This window comes from Tigriopus californicus, chromosome 4 (genome assembly GCF_007210705.1).
Source record: "Tigriopus californicus strain San Diego chromosome 4, Tcal_SD_v2.1, whole genome shotgun sequence".
NCBI classification, from domain to species: domain Eukaryota; kingdom Metazoa; phylum Arthropoda; class Copepoda; order Harpacticoida; family Harpacticidae; genus Tigriopus; species Tigriopus californicus.
In genome coordinates, this window is record NC_081443.1 from 5527364 (window position 1) to 5546118 (window position 18755).

General features: G+C 42.3%; 2 protein-coding genes across 10 annotated transcripts in view; one reads left to right on the plus strand and one right to left on the minus strand.

Moving 5' to 3' along the window:
* LOC131879122 (tripartite motif-containing protein 2-like) overlaps nt 1-11781 on the plus strand; it is a 32419-nt gene extending 20638 nt beyond the window's left edge. For 3 of the 9 annotated variants that reach the window (XM_059225339.1, XM_059225343.1, XM_059225344.1), the window contains 6 exons: nt 5808-5920; nt 5993-6010; nt 6373-6632; nt 7492-7722; nt 8838-9071; nt 9207-11781. In XM_059225339.1, coding sequence (XP_059081322.1) covers nt 5808-5920; nt 5993-6010; nt 6373-6632; nt 7492-7722; nt 8838-9071; nt 9207-10520 — 2170 coding nt within the window. In that variant the 3' untranslated portion in view covers nt 10521-11781. Of the gene's footprint in view, nt 1-4773; nt 4921-5807; nt 5921-5992; nt 6011-6113; nt 6259-6372; nt 6633-7491; nt 7723-8837; nt 9072-9206 lie in introns of those variants that run through there. The other 6 variants (XM_059225340.1, XM_059225346.1, XM_059225345.1 and 3 more) reach the window with 4 other exon arrangements.
* A 2127-nt stretch (nt 11782-13908) lies between these two features.
* LOC131879126 (glypican-6-like) overlaps nt 13909-18755 on the minus strand; it is a 25048-nt gene continuing 20201 nt past the window's right edge. Inside the window, exons 3-7 of the mRNA XM_059225350.1 lie at nt 16869-17071; nt 16106-16294; nt 15867-16032; nt 15224-15531; nt 13909-15159 (exon numbers count right to left, since the gene is read on the minus strand). Coding sequence (XP_059081333.1) covers nt 14371-15159; nt 15224-15531; nt 15867-16032; nt 16106-16294; nt 16869-17071 — 1655 coding nt within the window. The 3' untranslated portion in view covers nt 13909-14370. The remainder of the gene's footprint in view (nt 15160-15223; nt 15532-15866; nt 16033-16105; nt 16295-16868; nt 17072-18755) is intronic.

The window sequence follows — 18755 nt, forward strand, 5'->3', positions numbered from 1 at the left end:
AGCGGATTGTTATATGGCAAGTGACGATCGTTCCGGGACTTCAAACTTAATTTGAGACTTGGGAGGTCTAAATTAATTTTCTCATCTTGAGCATGCTGACAAAGAAACCAACCAATTTGCCAGTGAGTGCGTGGCTATTTTCAACTGTACATTTTTTAGCATCCATGTTTTATGATCTCTGGAGGTTGAAGATGCAAATCCACTCGAGACTCCACGGTTTTCTCACCGTTTTCTAGAAAACTGAGGCCAAAAAATGTGTTATGGATGTTTTCCAGATAAGAGTAACACCCTTTGCTGCTTGGCGATCATCATCTTCCCATTCAGTTGTTGTTGTTGTTGTTGTTACTACTACTACTAGCTCGCCAACTCACTCACCTGTTCTTTTGCTCAAGCAGCAATCCATAGATTAGTGCTAGAGGGCGTGGAAACGAGATGCTTATCAGTTTCGTAAAAAGGCACATTGTTCGTTGAAAGTGATGATTCTAAATGGCATATCTTGTGTAGCCTATTCTCATAGATATGAGAGGCTGCCGAATGTGCAAATGCGTGTACGGAATTGATGCCTGTCGAATTCGAATCGCGAGCTGAAATGGGCCAAATTACAGCAAAAGCCATTTGAAACCATTTTTCACATTGCACTATTCCCCCAAATTGGCTTGCAATTACGCGTGGATATTTGAAGACTAATAGAGAGCAATCTCCTCGCAATATGTCTTGGAAATTTCAATTCAAAGCCTCGCTACTTTCAAACTAGTTACAAGAAAAATCTCATCGGAATTGCGTCTCGACTTGAACCGAAAATTGAGGGTCTTTAAACTTCATTAGAAGAACCTCAATTATTTCGGGCAAAAAAAAGATCAATTGGATGGCATGTCTTCCCTTGTGTGTTGGCTAACATACATTACGTACATAGATCTTTGGAATCGCCATGAGAGTGTCCATCGTTGAACAGTGTTTTTTCCCCTTTCATCTATCTCCTTCTACTTCCTACTGTACTGTCCGTGCATGTCTGTACATCAGGAGTTGAATCTGTAATCGCTTGGAACTTGACCATAAATCTTGGCGGATCTTCAAGTTCATTAGCCATCTTTTGCTGATATGCCAACACTTGATAAAGTGCGACCGATTATTTGGTGGATAGTACTTGAGACTTGTGAGAAGATACTTCCAGCTGCATTGCTTCATTCGAGGTTCTTGACCTCATTTATTCCGAGAGAATATGAAGGGATCATTTTAAAAAGCGATATCCGCTCGAGAAAGGTGGCTAATGAGGATCCCATTGTGGATTCAAATTGATCTTGCTGTCATCTACTTTGAATTGACTTAGTCTTCGAATAGGGTTTAAACGGTCTATGCCTTTGAGGCGTTGCTTCACTTCTTTATTTGATACCAAGGGATGTTTCCAGATAGCCTTGAATAAATATTAATGCGATATCAAGTTGAAACGAAATGAAGCAGTTGGTTCAAAGCAATTGAAGGCGAATGTTTTGATCGATAAAAAAAGATCCAAAAACGCACAATGGTAAACGTCAGCTGCACTTGCGTCTAATGATAAATAAATTGCAATCGTGAAACACTTGAGACTCAAATCAATAAAGCGAGTTTTTGGAAGCAAACCAATTTCAATCATTTCGTTCGGTTGAAAGATTCAATTTAAGATTCAAAAATCTTCCTTTTTGTGATTAGTTCAAGTTACTTAAATCACTTGAAAAGTCACTTACTCCTTTGTGTTTCATTTTTTCGTATTAGTTGAAGACATTGTGGGGTAAATATGTTCAGCTTTAAACCCTGCTTGTTTTCAAATTTAGATGAACAATATTCTGGAAAAGAAATTACCTATCTATGTATGGGGCGCATTTGAATGAAGTTTTTAAAAAGAAGCTTTAGCCTAAGATTTGATGAGGTGGCTCTCTCTTTCTCGAGCAACTTATTTTCACATGAGACCTCAAACTTCATTCAAATTTGCTGATCGAAGGGCTTCCTCGACACCAACTAACCAAACAACCCACCGACGGACCAACCTCTCAAATACCCAACCCGACTGCAAGCAAGTTAGACAACCAACCATCCAAGGTTGCTCTCAATCCATGCTCAATTCTTTTTCCTCGGGAATAGATGAATACATGACAAGAAGAAATGAATGAGTGCTCGCTTGCTTGGCAACCAAAGCCGCATACTTATTTTTGCACGATCCAAGGTCTCTCCCAAACCACACCTAACATGATTTCTTCATTCGTTCCATCGTTCCACAACCAGGTGTTGAGTAAGCTGACACGATAGGACCGTAGCAAAAAGCACTTGCTTGACTCAAATGGAAAAGTGAGGAGGCTCAAAGATCGACGAAACACAACAAGAGGACGTTGAGTAATGAGAGGCCTGCAGTGCGGTATATGAAACCTCCGTTGGTTTTCGCTAGGGAAGACAAATCATATTTGAGTCATGAAGTTAGTATCAACAATGATATGTGGTAGCATGTAGCATGGTATATGTGGCCGTTTATTTCCACCCTGCGCCATTTAAGATATAATGTTGACGTTCATCCAAGTGACGTTGATCAATTGAACCCACAACTTGCGATGTCAGCTCGTTTTAAACACTTTAATAATTTTGAACTCACAGCCTATAAATATTTGCCGATTGATCGATTTGTTAAGAAAAGGAAATGATGAAAAAAGAAATCTATTCTTTGACCCGATGATGATGATGTTATCGCAGTTGCTTTTGAATTTTGTCGTATAAACCTCCAGTTTCTCGCGTTTATTCGCTCTTTTTGTTGTAAACGACTGCCAGTCTCTGTTCAACATGAAAAATGTAGGAGACAATCTGGGGTGTAGTCTTCAATCGATGGCAGAAGCACATTTCAGCTCCTCTCTGGCATGTTAATATTGGTCGAAGGGTGTTCGGTTCCCAATGAAGGCGCTCCAATCGGTGGAGCCAAAGTCAATATTGAACGGACACCAAAGATCCAATAAATCGTTTGAAATGTCACGATCAGAAGAGGCGAATGATCCTTATGAAAGAGGGCAGGGGGAACGTTTCCTGTTCCCCCATTACTTATCGAATGGAAAGATTTTCTTGTCATTATCTGAACTCCGTACTCTCAAAACACTCTACAAGGCAATCTAATTCTCTTATCCGCTTTACATTAGGTGTATTACAAGTGTCTGTAAAGAAACTCTAGTGAACGACTTTCATCTTACTAGGAAATGGCAACGAAATGTATGATGCGACACCCTATAGAAGGAACTGTAATAGTGCTTTCATTCATTGGTCTGGCCTCGAGCATTTGTTTGCATGGTGTGAGTAATTTGGAATTATGACCAGATTCCCGGCTTGTGGCGCCTTGCAAAAGGCCGTCGTTATCGCGTGTAATATTGAGATCTCTAAGAATATTGAGAACGAAAGAATCCAATATGATACCCTATTTGGAGTCTTCGTATTGATCAATGTAGTTTCGTTTGGCAGAAATCTTGCTACTTACCAAATTTTCAGCTAAGAATTCATGGAATGTAATTGAGAGAGGAGGAAGTGAACTTAAAGGCCAAGACTTCAGTTCAAATCCTTATGACAAATGAGTCTGCTTTAAGTGAAGAATTTGGAAGCTCGTTCGACTCAACTCGGTTGAATGATTTGTTGGAATTGCCGTCTCATCGATGGAGACTTGGCTTCGATTTATAGATGAGTCTCGTTTCTTGCCAGCATTCGATGAGATTAAAACATGAAATTTTTATCTCCTCCATTCTAATACTGGTCACGATTGAAGCCAAATTTGATCACATTTCTTGCTTCTTCATCTTGCGCCTCATCAGTCTTACCTCAACCACAAATTACACGAAATTGAGGGAATTGCCCCTTCCAGTTTGGATTTCATGATGGTAGTGCAGATAAAAAGCATTCTTCTATCTCACATCGGAATGATATCGGTTAGAAATAATCTAAAATAACTCATCAAGCAAAAGCTAATATACAATTAGCCATAAACGTTTGTTGTGACCAAAAGCACGTGCCTGAAAGTCCTGGCTCGTAAAGTGATGATGGTCTACCCCACAGGAGAAATGAGGAAAGACTGAGAAATACAAAGGTCGGTACTTCAACTGAACACGCTTTTCTGTTTCACGCGTTTCTGTTTCTAGAATACGTCGCTTTTCTTCCTTAAATATATCATATCGATGAAGGATGATACCTCACCGATATTATCACCATACATCGATCGAGACGCCATTAGGAAAGCTTTACTTGGGTCGTTTTATAAGATATTGAAATAGGCTGGAATATATTGCCGGACGGTTATCAATGAATTCATATTTCCCAGTGGTCATCTTCCGTCAGTCCTCAGTCCTCACCAGGAGAACCAAGTACACAAAAAACCGACCAATGAGCTCTGTTCATGGTTGTTATTCGTGTGGTACGTTTGTAGTACACCCGCGCAAGAAAAACTGTCATTTTGTTGAAAGCCCCTTCCGTCCCTCAAGTAAAAATAACACCATGATTTGCTCCAATAGCCACCTTTAAAACTACCGGTTCTTGGCAAGTTGCACAAATCGCTAGACTAACATACCAGGCTTTGGTGCTCATAAACCGCTTACCGTGTATGGGCCAAATTATGTTTGTATTGGATGTAATAGAATGCCCCCTACGTACGTACTGGCTGTTGCTTTAATCGTTGTTATCAGCATTCAGCATTCTGCACTCTGCATTCTGCATATGTAGAGTATGAGGGGATTACAAGTGTCATACGTACGTTTGGGGTGAAGATGAAAGGGAATGAGGTCCCCACGATCCCAACTTGCAAGTTGCAATGAAAGCCAGCTTGGCAAACGAGGACATATTGAGTTGCAGCACAAGACCTCAATGAACCGGGGTGATTGGAGCCTGAGGTCATTGTATTGTCATGGAATCACTGATTGACCCGAACACATGGTAAGAGCGAGACTTTTCTAGAAGTGAAACTTGAAACAGTGTGCTCAAGCTATTTCCAAATCTGAACGTTGATTTTTATGGCGGAGAACAAGACTTGATCAGAGTTTTTCGAATATTTGGTTTGACGTGTCAAATGAAGAAACTGTATTTTGATATTTCTTTTTTTGACGTCATGTTTAAATTGGTTGATGCAGATATCATGCTCTCAAGTCCCCCTAAAAACCTCGTTCATAAGGATAATAACATTGATGTTATGTCCTTCAGCTGATTTTGGTCAAGCACGCCAAAAGCCTCGGAGCAATTCTGAATCCGACCAATGGTGCCTAAGGCTGACAAGGTGTCAATTAGAGCTAAGGAAGAAATGAAGGTGCCGAAACATTTCATACCTTGTGCTCAAGATAGAGTTAGAAATTGACTGATCATTTTAAAAGTGCTTCTGGGCGGAATGCTCTACTGTAAAATGTTTCTTTATAGTGCTAATTAATGTGAACATATAGGAAAAAATGAATGCACAAATTTTGACCGGAAATTAGGCATGGTTAAGAACTGTATTATTCTTGTCAAAAGAGTTCGCAATCGGGTTAATTGGCGAAAATAATTAGGAGGAAAGATCAATTAGATTAAAACCAATTTCAGGCAATTCATGCTATAGACATAAGAGCGTTTTGCAAAGCTTATTCCTTCCCACTCAGTATATTCAAATGACTCATTATTAGCTAGTAACAAAGTGTGTTTAGTAAAGCAAGTGTATGAACAATTGCGTCTTTTACATACAAACGACGGTGCATCTGTCCTTTCTTTCACATTCAGCTCCCATATGCCCTTTCTTTGCCGATACATTTTTAGTGTGATGATCATCCTCATGTGGATTTCCTCGTCTATTTTAGGTGCGAGTACCGACAAGCTATGATGACGTCCATGAGCTCCAACCTCGTCGAAACGGTTTCGATCGATTATGAGGACTTCAACGAGTCCTTCCTCACATGTGGGACCTGCCTTTGTAAGTACCTTAACTCGTTTTACTCAATGAACTGACATGCTTTGATGTTTGATTTTGCATCGGTCCACACAGTAAATGGCAGGAAATCGGGTGAGTTGTGGATGATGGTGAGGATTGTTGAGTTCTTAAACTAAAGCCTACGTACATGACAGCTTGAAGATACAACTGGTCTTAATGTTGTTACTTTGAGCAGTTGATTCACTTGGTTCATCCTCATCACCCACCAGCCTACGATAAAGCTCCACCATACAGTACTCTGTGCCTTCCCTATTGTTTGTAGTATAGTAGTGATCCACCAGGATGTTAAGACCTCCTTTGTTTTGAAGCGATTTGTCCGGGTGTGTTCAAGTTACAATCCACGGGGCACTCCTTCACACGTTTAAATTAATGTAGAACTGCAAAAAAGCAATAGCTCCTCTTTCATTGGGTATGGATCTCATTTCAAATTGCAGGTATGTACGATGGAGGCGAACATTTGCCCAAATTGCTTCCGTGTTCCCATACAGTGTGTCTCCAATGCCTTGATCGGATCGTGGCCACGTTCGCCCGTGACACGGGCCAATTTCGGTGTCCCATCTGCCGAGAGCTGATCACAATCCCAAGGGGCGGGGTCCAGGCCTTGCCTCCGTCGTTTCTGGTGAACCAGTTGCTGGATTTGATGGCGAGACAACGAAGAGAGATCATTCCCAAATGCTCCATTCATCAAAACCAGGTAACTGTTCTCTCTATCCCTGTTCATTTCGACGTGAGTGTACTCACCCCGATTGTAGAAAGGGAAATCTAGGCCAAGATTGAGCTTCAAGAACGACAGAGGTACCCGGTATAGCCTGGCCAGATGCTGTAATCAGCGAGATTGCTACATTCATGACTCGAACGAGTATCTATCTGGTCGTGGGAGATATTTTTTGCACACATTCTGCATCCGTGACAGGAGATGCGAGTTGACCATTACCGTCTTTGTCCCAAACTTAATGTGATGCTGTGAACCCCACTGAGAAATGCCTGATGATCATTAACCTCCCACCGAAATTGCTTTCAAGACGTTTTGAATTGGCCATTGGCAGACCGACACGTTTGTGGTCAGGCTGGCATTTTTGCGAGAAAATTGGGAAATATGTGTTCTACACTTGAGAAGACGAAGGAGAATGCTCAGCACAGTTGGGGGAAAAATGCATTCAAGTTTGATTGAATCGAATGGCGTTATCTCTCAGGTCTCTGATTCATTACGGGTTCTTACTTACATAGATGACAGAGGGGATGAACGAAAATGACCCCCTTATTGTTATTTTCATTATCACCATCATCCTTTGAGACGTGTTGAGCAAGGTTGTATCGGTTGATGGCAAACAAAGCTTTCCGTAATGAAAAGTCAATAAATATGGCCCTTGAACTCTCATGCGGTTAATTGCTTTACATTTATGTATACCCACATACCCACATCCACACCTGTGAGTGAGTAAGTGAGTGAGTGTATATGTACCACGATGTGCACTCATTATGCCAGTGCTCTGGCTTCAAATTCGAAACTCAATAAATCCCATCCTCTTGATGTTTACTCACTTTCTTTCCAGGAGCTCCTGTTCTGCGAGACTTGTGATACGGTTTTTTGTACTTCCTGCATTGGTGGCTCCCATGTCTCGCCCGACGATTCCAGTGGAGGTAGTGTGGCAGGGGGCGTTCCAGGAGGCTCGGGCACCCCGACCCATACGAATAATGTGGATCACACCGTCATCCCATTCTCAATCGCCATCAAGCGCATGTCAGAAATTCTTATATACAAAGCCAATGAATGCAGGGCCAAAGTAAGTGTGGATCGACTCAAAGGAGTTGAATTTATAATGAAAAGAAAGAAAAAAAACTAGCTTAGTATTGTTTGTGAGTACTTTATCTTGTCTCATGCATTGTGCTCTACGGTTATAGTTCCTGGGGGCCAAGAATCATTTTATGGACTTTGTTTCTTGCCCAAATAGGCAATCATCAATCAATGGACAGGATAGACTAAATTTTTACTCGAGGCTATTCTGCCCTGTCTTTGCTGTGTTTGCTGGTGAGCATTTTTAGAGAAATTCTCAAGAAAACATTTGCAATTTTGCTTACGTAAAATCAAACCTTACCGGAAATGAGAAAAAGAGCTCGCTAATTGTGTCAGCAAATTTGTTTGGCGCATTATATTTGTATCCTTAAAGAGCGTGGGTTACTAGAACACTGCAATATGAAAACGAAAATTGTAGGTGGCCAATAAAATGGCTCTGTGCATGTGATATCTCTTTGAAGTTCAATCAGTATTTTACAACGGTCATCATTCTTGGCATTGTTTCGACTTCCTTTCCCCTGGGGGGGACTTCTTTTGATTCTGCATTACTTATGTAACGCAAAATCTAGCCACTCCCAACCATCTTTGGTAGTAACATGGTCGGTTCACCACTACTTGAAAGGTTTTTTTTTAGTTGCATCATGTGCCTGTCATTAACCAAAGAGCAATTGTCCGTAGGCCTGGAATTGCGCATCAGGGTTGCCATGGTTTGTATTTGGTGGAATCCCATAAATTGTAAGCCTGAGTTGGTAACGACCGACCAACTTGAAAGAACTGGATTGTTGGGGCCATTACGACGAACTGGATTTTAGCAACTCTTCTTCGTCCAACGAACTTTTTTTCACTCTCCGTCTTTCCATTGTGCACTGAGATAACTCGTCATGTAATAGCAGCAACAGAAGTCATATTACCTGTGAAATGATTTTACATTGCTTCAAGATTAAAGGAAGTTGAAAAGAGCTTGTTGGTCTTAAGCAAGAAGATCCACTTGAAGTATTCTCGATACAGTAACACAATACAGAAGGAGCAAAATTTGCGAAGAAAAAGGTCCAAGAATGTATTGCAAAAGTGACGGACGTTTCAAATGAATCTTGTCTTTTTCAGCTCAATGAGGCCAATGACATCGTAAAGGAGGAGATCCATCGTTTGGATCACAATGCCGACGAAGCCTTTGAGGCCATAAATTCCCAGTTCCAGACGGTTCTGGATAGTATTGAAAAGAAGAGACAGGAGGTGCTGGACAATGTCAAAGTCACAAGAGACGACAAGAAAAAACTTCTGGAGGATCAGCAGCAAATTATCCAGGCTGAAAAATCGAAAGTGGATGCAGATGTCCAGGTACATACAATTGACCAGCCGTTCCACTAACGAAGTTACAGCCATTAGAGCGCTGCAATTGATTGATTGGTTTACTCAATTTGAATTACTCCTGTTTGTATGTCGGATCTAAAGAACTTGTCATTCGTCTTCCAGGCCATGCGTCAACAAGTGGAGGTCCGGAACATAACGAAGAAGATTTCCGATCTGAACTGCAAGCTGGACACGGTGTCGACCCTCTCGGAGCCTCGTGAAAATTCGTACATGCAGTACGTCCTACCCGATGACTATGAAAATATTCTGAATACCATCATCGAGTCGTTGGATGCCTTGGGCAAAATCAAGACCTCGAAAACGTTCCCGTCCCTGTGTCGTGCTAGTATGGAGACAGCCATCGCTCATCTTGAGATGAAGGCCAAAGTGACGACCATCGACTACAATGGCGTCCTTCAAACTCAAGGGGGCGATCCTGTCACGGCGGAAGTGGTGGATTCCCAAGGAGAAACGCTGGACCTGGTCCTTACCGACAACAGCGATGGTACTTACGAGCTTCGATTCACGCCCCAGAGAGCGGGAACTTTCTGTCTTAAAGTGTTGATCTTCGGCCGACCGATCAAGGACTGTCCTTTGTTCTTTGACGTGTCTGAGCACAATCCCCCGGTGATCTCCTTTGGGAGCAAAGGCAACAAGGATAAGGGCTTCATGCAGCCTTGCAATGTGGCTGTTGACTCGATGAACAACGTGTACGTTATCGACACGGGCAATTCGAGGATCAAACGACTCTCGTCCACCCTGGATTTTCAAGATCACATCCATAACAGTAGTTTGGAGGGTCGCTCCGTGACCGGGATCTGCATGGGTCGTAACGAAGAATCTCTGATGGTCATCAATTGGCGATCGAAGACCGTGGCCGAGATCAATATGAACACCGGTGAGACCGTCTCCAGTTTTACTCATGACAACTTTGTCGAGCCCATCGACGTGGCCTTGAATAACGAAGGACACGTTTTGGTGGCCGATAATGGCTTCGGCTCGATCTTGGTGTTCGATGTGTCAGGTGAGCTGCTCCACACAATTGGCTCGAAAGGCTCGGGCAAAGGTCAGTTTAAGGACATTTCTGCAGTGTGTGTGTCCGCCACCGGTGAGATTGTGGTGGCGGATTCGCGGATTCAAGTCTTTAGTCCCGAGGGCAAGTTCCTCCGGGAGATCTACTCACAGGGCAAGAACAAAGGTCGATACGGGGGTTTGGCGTGTGATTCTAACGGATTCCTCGTGGCCACACGGACTGAAAAGGCCAAGTCTTTCATACAAGTGTTTCGATTTGAAAGTGGCCAACTGTACTCGACCATCAGCTCGGATGGTTGTCGCATGAAAAGGCCAACGGGAATTGCTGTGATGGGCGAGGATGAACGGCACTTGGTCGTGGTGGACATCGGGAACGATTGTGTACGCAAGTATCGTTACTTTTAGTCCAACAACCACGCGTCCATTCGTCAGCAATACGTAGACAAACTGTCTGTCCTAGGACCACCACCATCATCACCATCACCATCACGCCCATTTGAATTGAATATAAAAAAGAATAAGAACTACGAGCAAAAAGAACGAACGTAACGAAGAGATTATCACCAAGTGCGGGTATACCACCAGAGAGGGGGATTCATTTCGATGCCTTTATGACCTACGACATACCATATAGTATCACTTTAAGAAGATAACCATCCCTGTACAATCTTTAGCTTCTCCGGAAGAGTTCCTCGTCACATTCGTCTTCACCACCTCGAACCTCCTAGTACGATTACTATTGTTCTGAATATCATAATATGATGATGAAGATGCCTATAATCATCGTCTTGTCCTTCTGCCTTCTGTTCTTTCCCACGCTATCACTACCACTGTTAATTCACAGACAAAAAAGAACCGCTCAATATTTGTACGAGACCAAACCCAATCAACCCAACTATTGAAACTGATCGACACAAACACATAGACTCACACGTACACACACACGCACACACACACACACTAAAACTCCCAAAAGCGCACACACGTCCACTCAGAAGTAGCTTTGCAATTACAGTAACCAATACAAATACGCATTTGAGTACTTAAAAACTTACAATCCAATATCGTATATGCCGTTCCACCGTGATTCTTGTCTGATCCAAGTGAAGACACGACAAATAGCGATCAATCATTGTACAAGTACTAGTACTAAAACACTTCTCGATTGTTGATCATCTATCAATTTTCATTTTCATGCCTATTTTTCACCGCCCCGACTGAAATCCACTCAATCCAAAACGATCTCTCCACCCCTACCCACACCCACACCCAGCCCCGTCCATTGATTCTCCCAATGGAGTAAAATTCCCAACCATTCGGAACCCGAGGCTCTATCATCAAAGACCGAGCCCATCTCCCGTCAAATTGTCTATCATCCATATATGCTAAATGTACGATATGTTTCCAAAATTGAGATTTCGAAAGAAAAAAAAAGAGACCAGGAGGCCGGCCACCAATCGAAAGGAGAAGGAGAACGATAAGAACTAGAAGAGTCACCAATGGTGGTAATCTTCCTCCTCCAGTGCTCCAGTGTCCAATGAATGTTCCGGCAATATGAGTCCAATCGAATCGATCCAGAGGATTTTTGCCATCCAAATCTAGTCTTCTGTGCATTGGAGTCGAGCTCCAAAGAGAAAATAAATAACTATTATGAGACATACCACAACATTGTCTAACACTTATTCGGATCTAGTTTTTCTGGCGATATTGACCGAAAACCCTTGTTAGTCTCTGTCTGCAAATATTCATATTTGAGCTAGAGCTCAATCCAGAAGGCGATATTCTTGGAAACCCTGAAGGATGTAGCTTATCATGCAGCTTGTTCCCACTAAAGTTATTGTACGGTCTTATTTCCTGTATCTAGTATCATCTTTCATCCTTCAAGGATCATAAAACATGACGCTTACGAAATGAAAGAGTTGCTCGATACCATAGAAGTGAAGAAATACGGCTAAGTGAAGGAAACTGTTTGGAATGCAAGTTCTAGCGTGCTTTACTGGAGAACTGTGGTGAAATGGTGAACATTTGAGTTTCATTTTAGGATTTTTTTTGACGCCAAATTTGAGAAAGCAAACTATTTATCAGTATCACAACGACGAAAGAGGGCCAAATTTACTTGCACTCGACGTCAAAAGAGGGCGCTACCAGCCAATCTTTAAATACAGGCTGCCCCCTCTAGCTAGTTTGTAAACAAAATATTTTGAAAGCCCTATCATTTTCACATATGAAATTCTTTGTCTTTAGAATGGTTTGATTGAAATGAAACGCAATATACAAGTTTGGGCACAACCAAAGGGTCAATCCCCGATCTTAGGTATCAAATTTGAATTTTAGAAATAACCTTACGCACTTAAGCTTATGTTCCCGAACACAGATTTTGTGCACGAGTTTCTCGGTATTTCAATGCACGATTTCGCGCAACCTCTTAATGTCGGGAATATGTTTTCTATGGCCTCCTTTAAGGGCAAATTTTATCAAGGTATTATTCGATGAACAAAGCAATTAATGAGTACAAAAGTAATAAGTAAAGTAAGTACTGTACTGTTTAAGTAAGTAAAGTACAGCCAAAATTACAAGGAACGAAATTAAAGTGATTCGTTCGTTTTTTCGAAAAAGGAACTGTAAACCCATTAATCAAACAAATACATTGCTCTGAACAAGATTGAAGGTGTTTGTGGTTATAAATCTTGGTATTTTTGCACTGCTTTGTTGTTTACATCTCCTCCTCAATCTAATTCCGTTGGATTTTTAGAGACCTGATTGAAAGGAAAATGTAGGGAATGAATTATTTTCCTATTGTGCATTTTCATTGCCGTGACAAACATCTAGCCAAATAAACATAACCAACAATGAGAGTAGTGAAGTGCTTATAGCCATTAAGCAAAACTAGTAGACTAAGTAAGCAAAAGTTGAACAAGGAAATAAGACCAGGATGAAAATTGCAGTAGACCGGGCAAATTTCCCAGGCCAAAAAGTACAAAAAAACAATTTTGACTTCCCGAGGCATTAAAATGCAACAAATTGTGAAGAACTCTATTCTAAGTCAATATTCATACATGTTGATAGAAAAAATTCAAAATGTAGGCCTGTTTGAAACAGTGTGGTCTTTTTGACGCAATAAACCTGAAATATTGGTCATCTAAATTTGAAGAAAAGTATCTGTAACGAGTGAACCATTACAGGTTTTGGCGAGTACTAGTTGTGCAATGAATTACTCTTTTGGCCAAAGCGATTGTAAATGTAATCCGTTCCTTTTATTGGAGAATGACTAACGCCCTGATGAACAGCATAGCATATTGTTTAAACATAGCGGTGCAATAAATACACTACTAGCTTTTCTGCGTGACCTTTCCCAATCTCTAATGGGTAAATTGCAAACAAATAAGCATTAAACAGGGATACAAGGGATGCTGTATGCACGGCATCAACACTTTTGCGATCATCATTTTGCATCCTAAAGCAAAGTTTTTCAAGGCATAACTTTTTTTTTTTTGGCGACTGATTTTCGTTCGTTTTTTATAATTAACTTATTTTAATCTTATCTTAAGAATTACAAAATCTTCAAACAAGCAAGAACTGCTCAAAAAATAACGAATACAAAAATTGAATGTTAAGAATAAGAAACTGGCTTATTTAACGCCAAGCCAAGGACATAAGGTTGTTTGATGCTTCATATCAAGTAATTCAACTTGATAATCATTCAATGTAGATAGAGTTTACTTCAACCTATTGTGCTGTTTATGTGACTTCGTAACTTGTCCTAAGTCGTAAAAACTTGGACGGCAATGCTTGATCGATTTAAGCACTTTATTCTTAGAGTTATAGTGAAACTCTTCCACCAAGGACAATGTTCATAGCAATCACGACATTGAATAACGGCTGACAAATTGGCGTTGGCGTTGGCTTTGATTAATTAATAGTTCCGAGCACGCCATGTATTTTTGAATGGTTTCTTGAAGACTGAATGAATGATGTGGATGCAGCGCGAACTGGTTCGGAGAGCGTGGGCCAAAAGAGATCGGAACTATGACAAACAAGTTCATTGGGAACTGGGTTAACATGGGACAAGAAGCAAGCAGCTACATACAGTCGTTGAGGAACATAGATCTCTAGGTCGGGAGACGTCCGTCCCAAGGGAGTTGTGTCATTGTAGAATAAGAATCACAGCCTTGATAATTTTTTGTTTTTGTCTTTGGATGAAAAGCGAATGGAACCGATGGACCAGGCGGGAGTGATGAAGCTCTTGTTGACCAATTCAAAGCCAAGCGTCTGTGAAGACTTGCGAGATCCAGCAAGTAAACGTGGGCAGCAGGAAAACAATCACAGCTTTCATGACCTTCAAGGTCGAGGAGGTGCCCGCAGTGGGGCTTCCTCCATGCGGCGTTCCATCCTCCTCGCCCTCCTCCTTTTCCTCGTCTTCGTCGTCGTCTTCCACCAATTGGATATCAGGCACCCGGGTCGTGGTGCTGGTGGTGGTCCTTGAAGGCGTAATGGACGGTCTCCCACCCGATTCTGGTCGCCATCGACATCCGTCCTCGTCATCGCAATCCAGTCCAGATCCAGCCTCCCAGGCGCCACTGCCTTCTTCTATCATGAAATCCTCGTCATCTATTCCAAAGTGGCCACTTCCTCCGTCATCCATCCGCTCACCACTACCCTCAAAATGCTTGTTCAGATCGCGCTTGGAGCCCTCGTCGTGACGGGCTCCACCGTCATCCCACCATTGGACATCCTGACCTCGATGAGCCAATCGGAGCTGATTGGTTATACGCTCAAGTTTGAAGAGCTGTTCTTTCATGATGGCATCGCCAAACTTGATTTCGACCTCAGGGTTATGGATCTGCTGGGCCAGACCGTCCTCGACCACAGCTGATTTGTAGGGAGAATTGTCGTTTCCGTTCCAACAAGTCGTGGTTTCATTGATGGATGAACTAATACCGCTCCTAATGGCACCACTTCCATGGACCACTTCCAGAGGGATCAAATGATCCGAGATGCACATTTGATACGGCAGGGTACTCCAGAAGCCTTGAGTTTTTCGAACCTGAAATGAAAGCCAAGTTTAGGGGAAACGAACTAAAGTTGGAGTTCCTTTCGAAAGATCTCACCATTTTGCGAAGGTCCGCGATGAGTTTATCAAAGCCGGATTTCCCTCTCGACGAGATCTGAGCTCTTTGAGCATGAGTCCTCAGCTGAACATGTCGTGGACCTTCATTATGACCGAATTGAGGGCGGGGACCGGCATCACGGGTCACCAACCTGGGCGTTTGACATACTTCAAAAACGCGTTGAGTGATTTGGAACCCGGATTCTTGAAGGTTCATAATGGCGTCCGAGATATTGATGTCCAGGGGCAAGATGACACTTTCAACATTGAAAGGTCCGGATAACCGATCAGCCAAAGAGATTAGCGCATCTGCATCAAAGTAAAAGTTCAAATTCAGTCTCATTCTTTTCATGTTTTAATGAATGGGTTGAAACAAAAAAAAAATAAGAAAGAACAAGGAAGGAGTCGAACAATTCACACCTGCGCTTTGACAATGGGCCATAAAACTCCACCACAGTGCGATTAGCAGGCTCATGAAACACTTCCAATTCATGTCAACAGCATTCTCTTTCTTTTATGTTACTGTGCAGAATTAACAGTGTTCCTTCAAATGTTCAAGCCATGCGGAGCCAAAAGCGACATGAAGAGAGCATGCATGTGCAACTGGCAAAAAGACGGGCAAGAATGGACAGTTGAACACTTACCGATGAATTTGTTCCAATGGTCCTGAAGTTCAATATGGTAAGCGAGGCAGCCTTTCATCACATTTAAACAGAAGCTGTTGCATGGTTTCATATTGGAATAGCCTTGACAAACGGAGCAGGAATTCAATCTTTGGACGGCATTGAGGCATTCGGTGGTTGGCTTCGCCTGGTGGGAGTAGAAAAAGAGGGGTTCAAGTCTCATTGCAATAGGACGACTCCTTTTTTTTCATACGCCTTACTTGTCTCATCTCCTCAGCAATTTGAAACCCACTCTTGAGGGCCTTGGATAAGGCCCTGGAGGCCACCAGGGACTTTTTCACCGAATTGGCCACCTTCTTGGGGATGTCTCCGAAGGGCCTTTGTTCTTCCATGTGACTGGCCACACAATTCAAGTAGGCATCGTCGAAGCGGTATTGGGAATTCATGACCTAATTCCAATGCAAAAGACAAGCGCATATTTAGTCAGGTCACTACTATCTTCCACCCTCGTTCCATCGAGCCAATACAGTCATAGTCATTCTCAACTTAGGTAGAGACACATGCTTTGAAAATCATGGGCCATAAAATACGTTGTATGTAGTAGATAGAGGCAAGGTTTCACCATTATTGACATGGCATGATGTCATCCCACAGCAAAATGCCCCCTTTTGAACGGAGTCAATGGTGAACACCCTCCGAGTGAATATCTGCATTTAGCGCGATGCATACATACACACTACAGTAGAATGACTTGGTAATCACGCCAAGCAGTGTATAGATATAGAGCACTACTACGGACTAGCATGCATTTGGGCACGCATCCTCATCATGACACCTGAATTTCGACCGAGTCTCAATCGCCTCCCCCCTCCCTTTATTTCATGTTCGATGCATTTTTAGATTGGGATGAAGATACAAAGTCACACATAGCCTCTTCCACAAGACTTATTACTGTATCCCCAGAATTTCTCGCAAGCGTCTCAATTGAGAAAAGGTTGAATTCGAGGAAAAAACTCAACCTACCTGGAACATCTTTTGGTAGAGCGTGGTGAAAAATCTGGAAGTTGCTTCTTGAAGATTTATGTTCCCCCTCTGGTAATAAGTCTTGAGTTGTCTGAAGTACTTGCGGAAAAGCATAGCATTTCTCTCGTAGAGAACCCCGTACGTTCGAGTGAAGATGTTATGGAGTTGGCCCTGCGAGTTCGAGATCAACTCCTGGATCGTATCTGAAACAAAACAAAATCATCGCACATATGAGACGTTGAGACGTTGAGAAGCTGATAATGGTGATGAAGCGGATTGAGGTGATCGTGGGGATGATTGTGGCCTTTGCGATGCTTCTGGCTACCGATCGACACAAACAAGATAGGAAGGTTTGCACACGTAATCGTGAATAGGACGATCGGATTCCCCATTGATCATGGTTAGCTTTGAAATCAGCTCAGTGATGGCCATAATTTCCTGCACAATGCGATAATCTAATCAACCATTCCAAATGAACTGCATGTTCATCATCGGCCTTAAGTTTAAGCAACACGTTTTTTGCTTGCTTGACGGTTGGTCCATTCTTTTCAGATTTCAAATTTAGCAACTACCCCAGCCATCTCTGGTTGGCTTGAATTCAGATTCTCAAGATCCTCGTGATCCTCCAGAAACATGAAAAGGACCCTGGCACAAAGGGTCAATTTCACAGTAGTAATACGCCCATCTTCAATTATGATCTCTCTTCATGATTTTGATTTGACGCCGTCGTAAGTAATCCGTTGGTTGGATGGGCCACATATTCGCTAGTGGTAATGGCTTACAAGGGCACTAAGTTGGTTCCTTAGATTGTACAACTCAACTCGCTCATTTTCTCTCACTCTCTGTCATTCTCTTTCACTTTTCTGAGGTTCGTCATCACGAATTTAGTTCAAGACTTCTTCATCATTTGAAAAGAAATCTCTTTGAACCACCAACACAATGGACATTGGTGGAGGTGGTGCTCGGTCTGCTTATGCCTCCCGAGTCCGTGGATGTGTGCGCACTCTATTTGCTACGCACGTATGTACTACTAGATGCTCTCGTATCCATAGACATGTAATGTACATCGTTCAGACGAGTGTTACGAGTGTTACAAATGATGGTAGTGAGGATGACGCCGATTGTGCCTTGAGAAGCGATGACGAAGATGAAGCAGACGAAGATATCTCCTCTCGATCCACTATGTCTGAGTGCCGCCTATCACGATAAAAGCCCAAAGAATATTGGCTAATTTACACGGCCTTCAACAAATCAAAATCCCCTTTCTTCTGACACTTCCAACAAATACATCAAAGCTATCCTTCACCATCCAATTGAGAAAAGCTTCAGAGTCGCCTGACCTTGACGAACCGAATCCAACCAGGAAAGACTCTTCAAACAATCAGTCAAAAGAAAAAGGGAAGACAAGATTCGGAGGTTAGCTTCGTTTGGGTTAGATTTTCCCGTTAAAATACAAAAGACTGGTTTTATTTTCATCTTAAGTGTTCCACCCTATTTTTTGATTGCCATTCGACTGTGCGCGAATCGTGAGTCTAATTTCGCTTGCGTTCTCTTTTTCCTTCTCCTCTGTCAGAGATCTCTTGATCTTTTTTTTATTCTTCCTTCTTTCTTCTCCGTCTCTTCGGCTCGATTCTTCGGGTTTGGCAATGCAAAACAAGAGGCAAGCAACAATGGCCAACATGAAAACACAAACCAAAGCGAAAGAACGACTGGTGACTCACGAAGAATTGACTCATTCTACACGAGAGGCTGGGATTACTGGGTGCTTCAAGGAATGTCCCGCATCACCATCAACATCAACATCATCGCCATCATTGGAATGAAATGTTGAACGACTTCTTTACATATCGAGACACTCGTCCATTCGTTCCAAAGGAAATTCGGCGC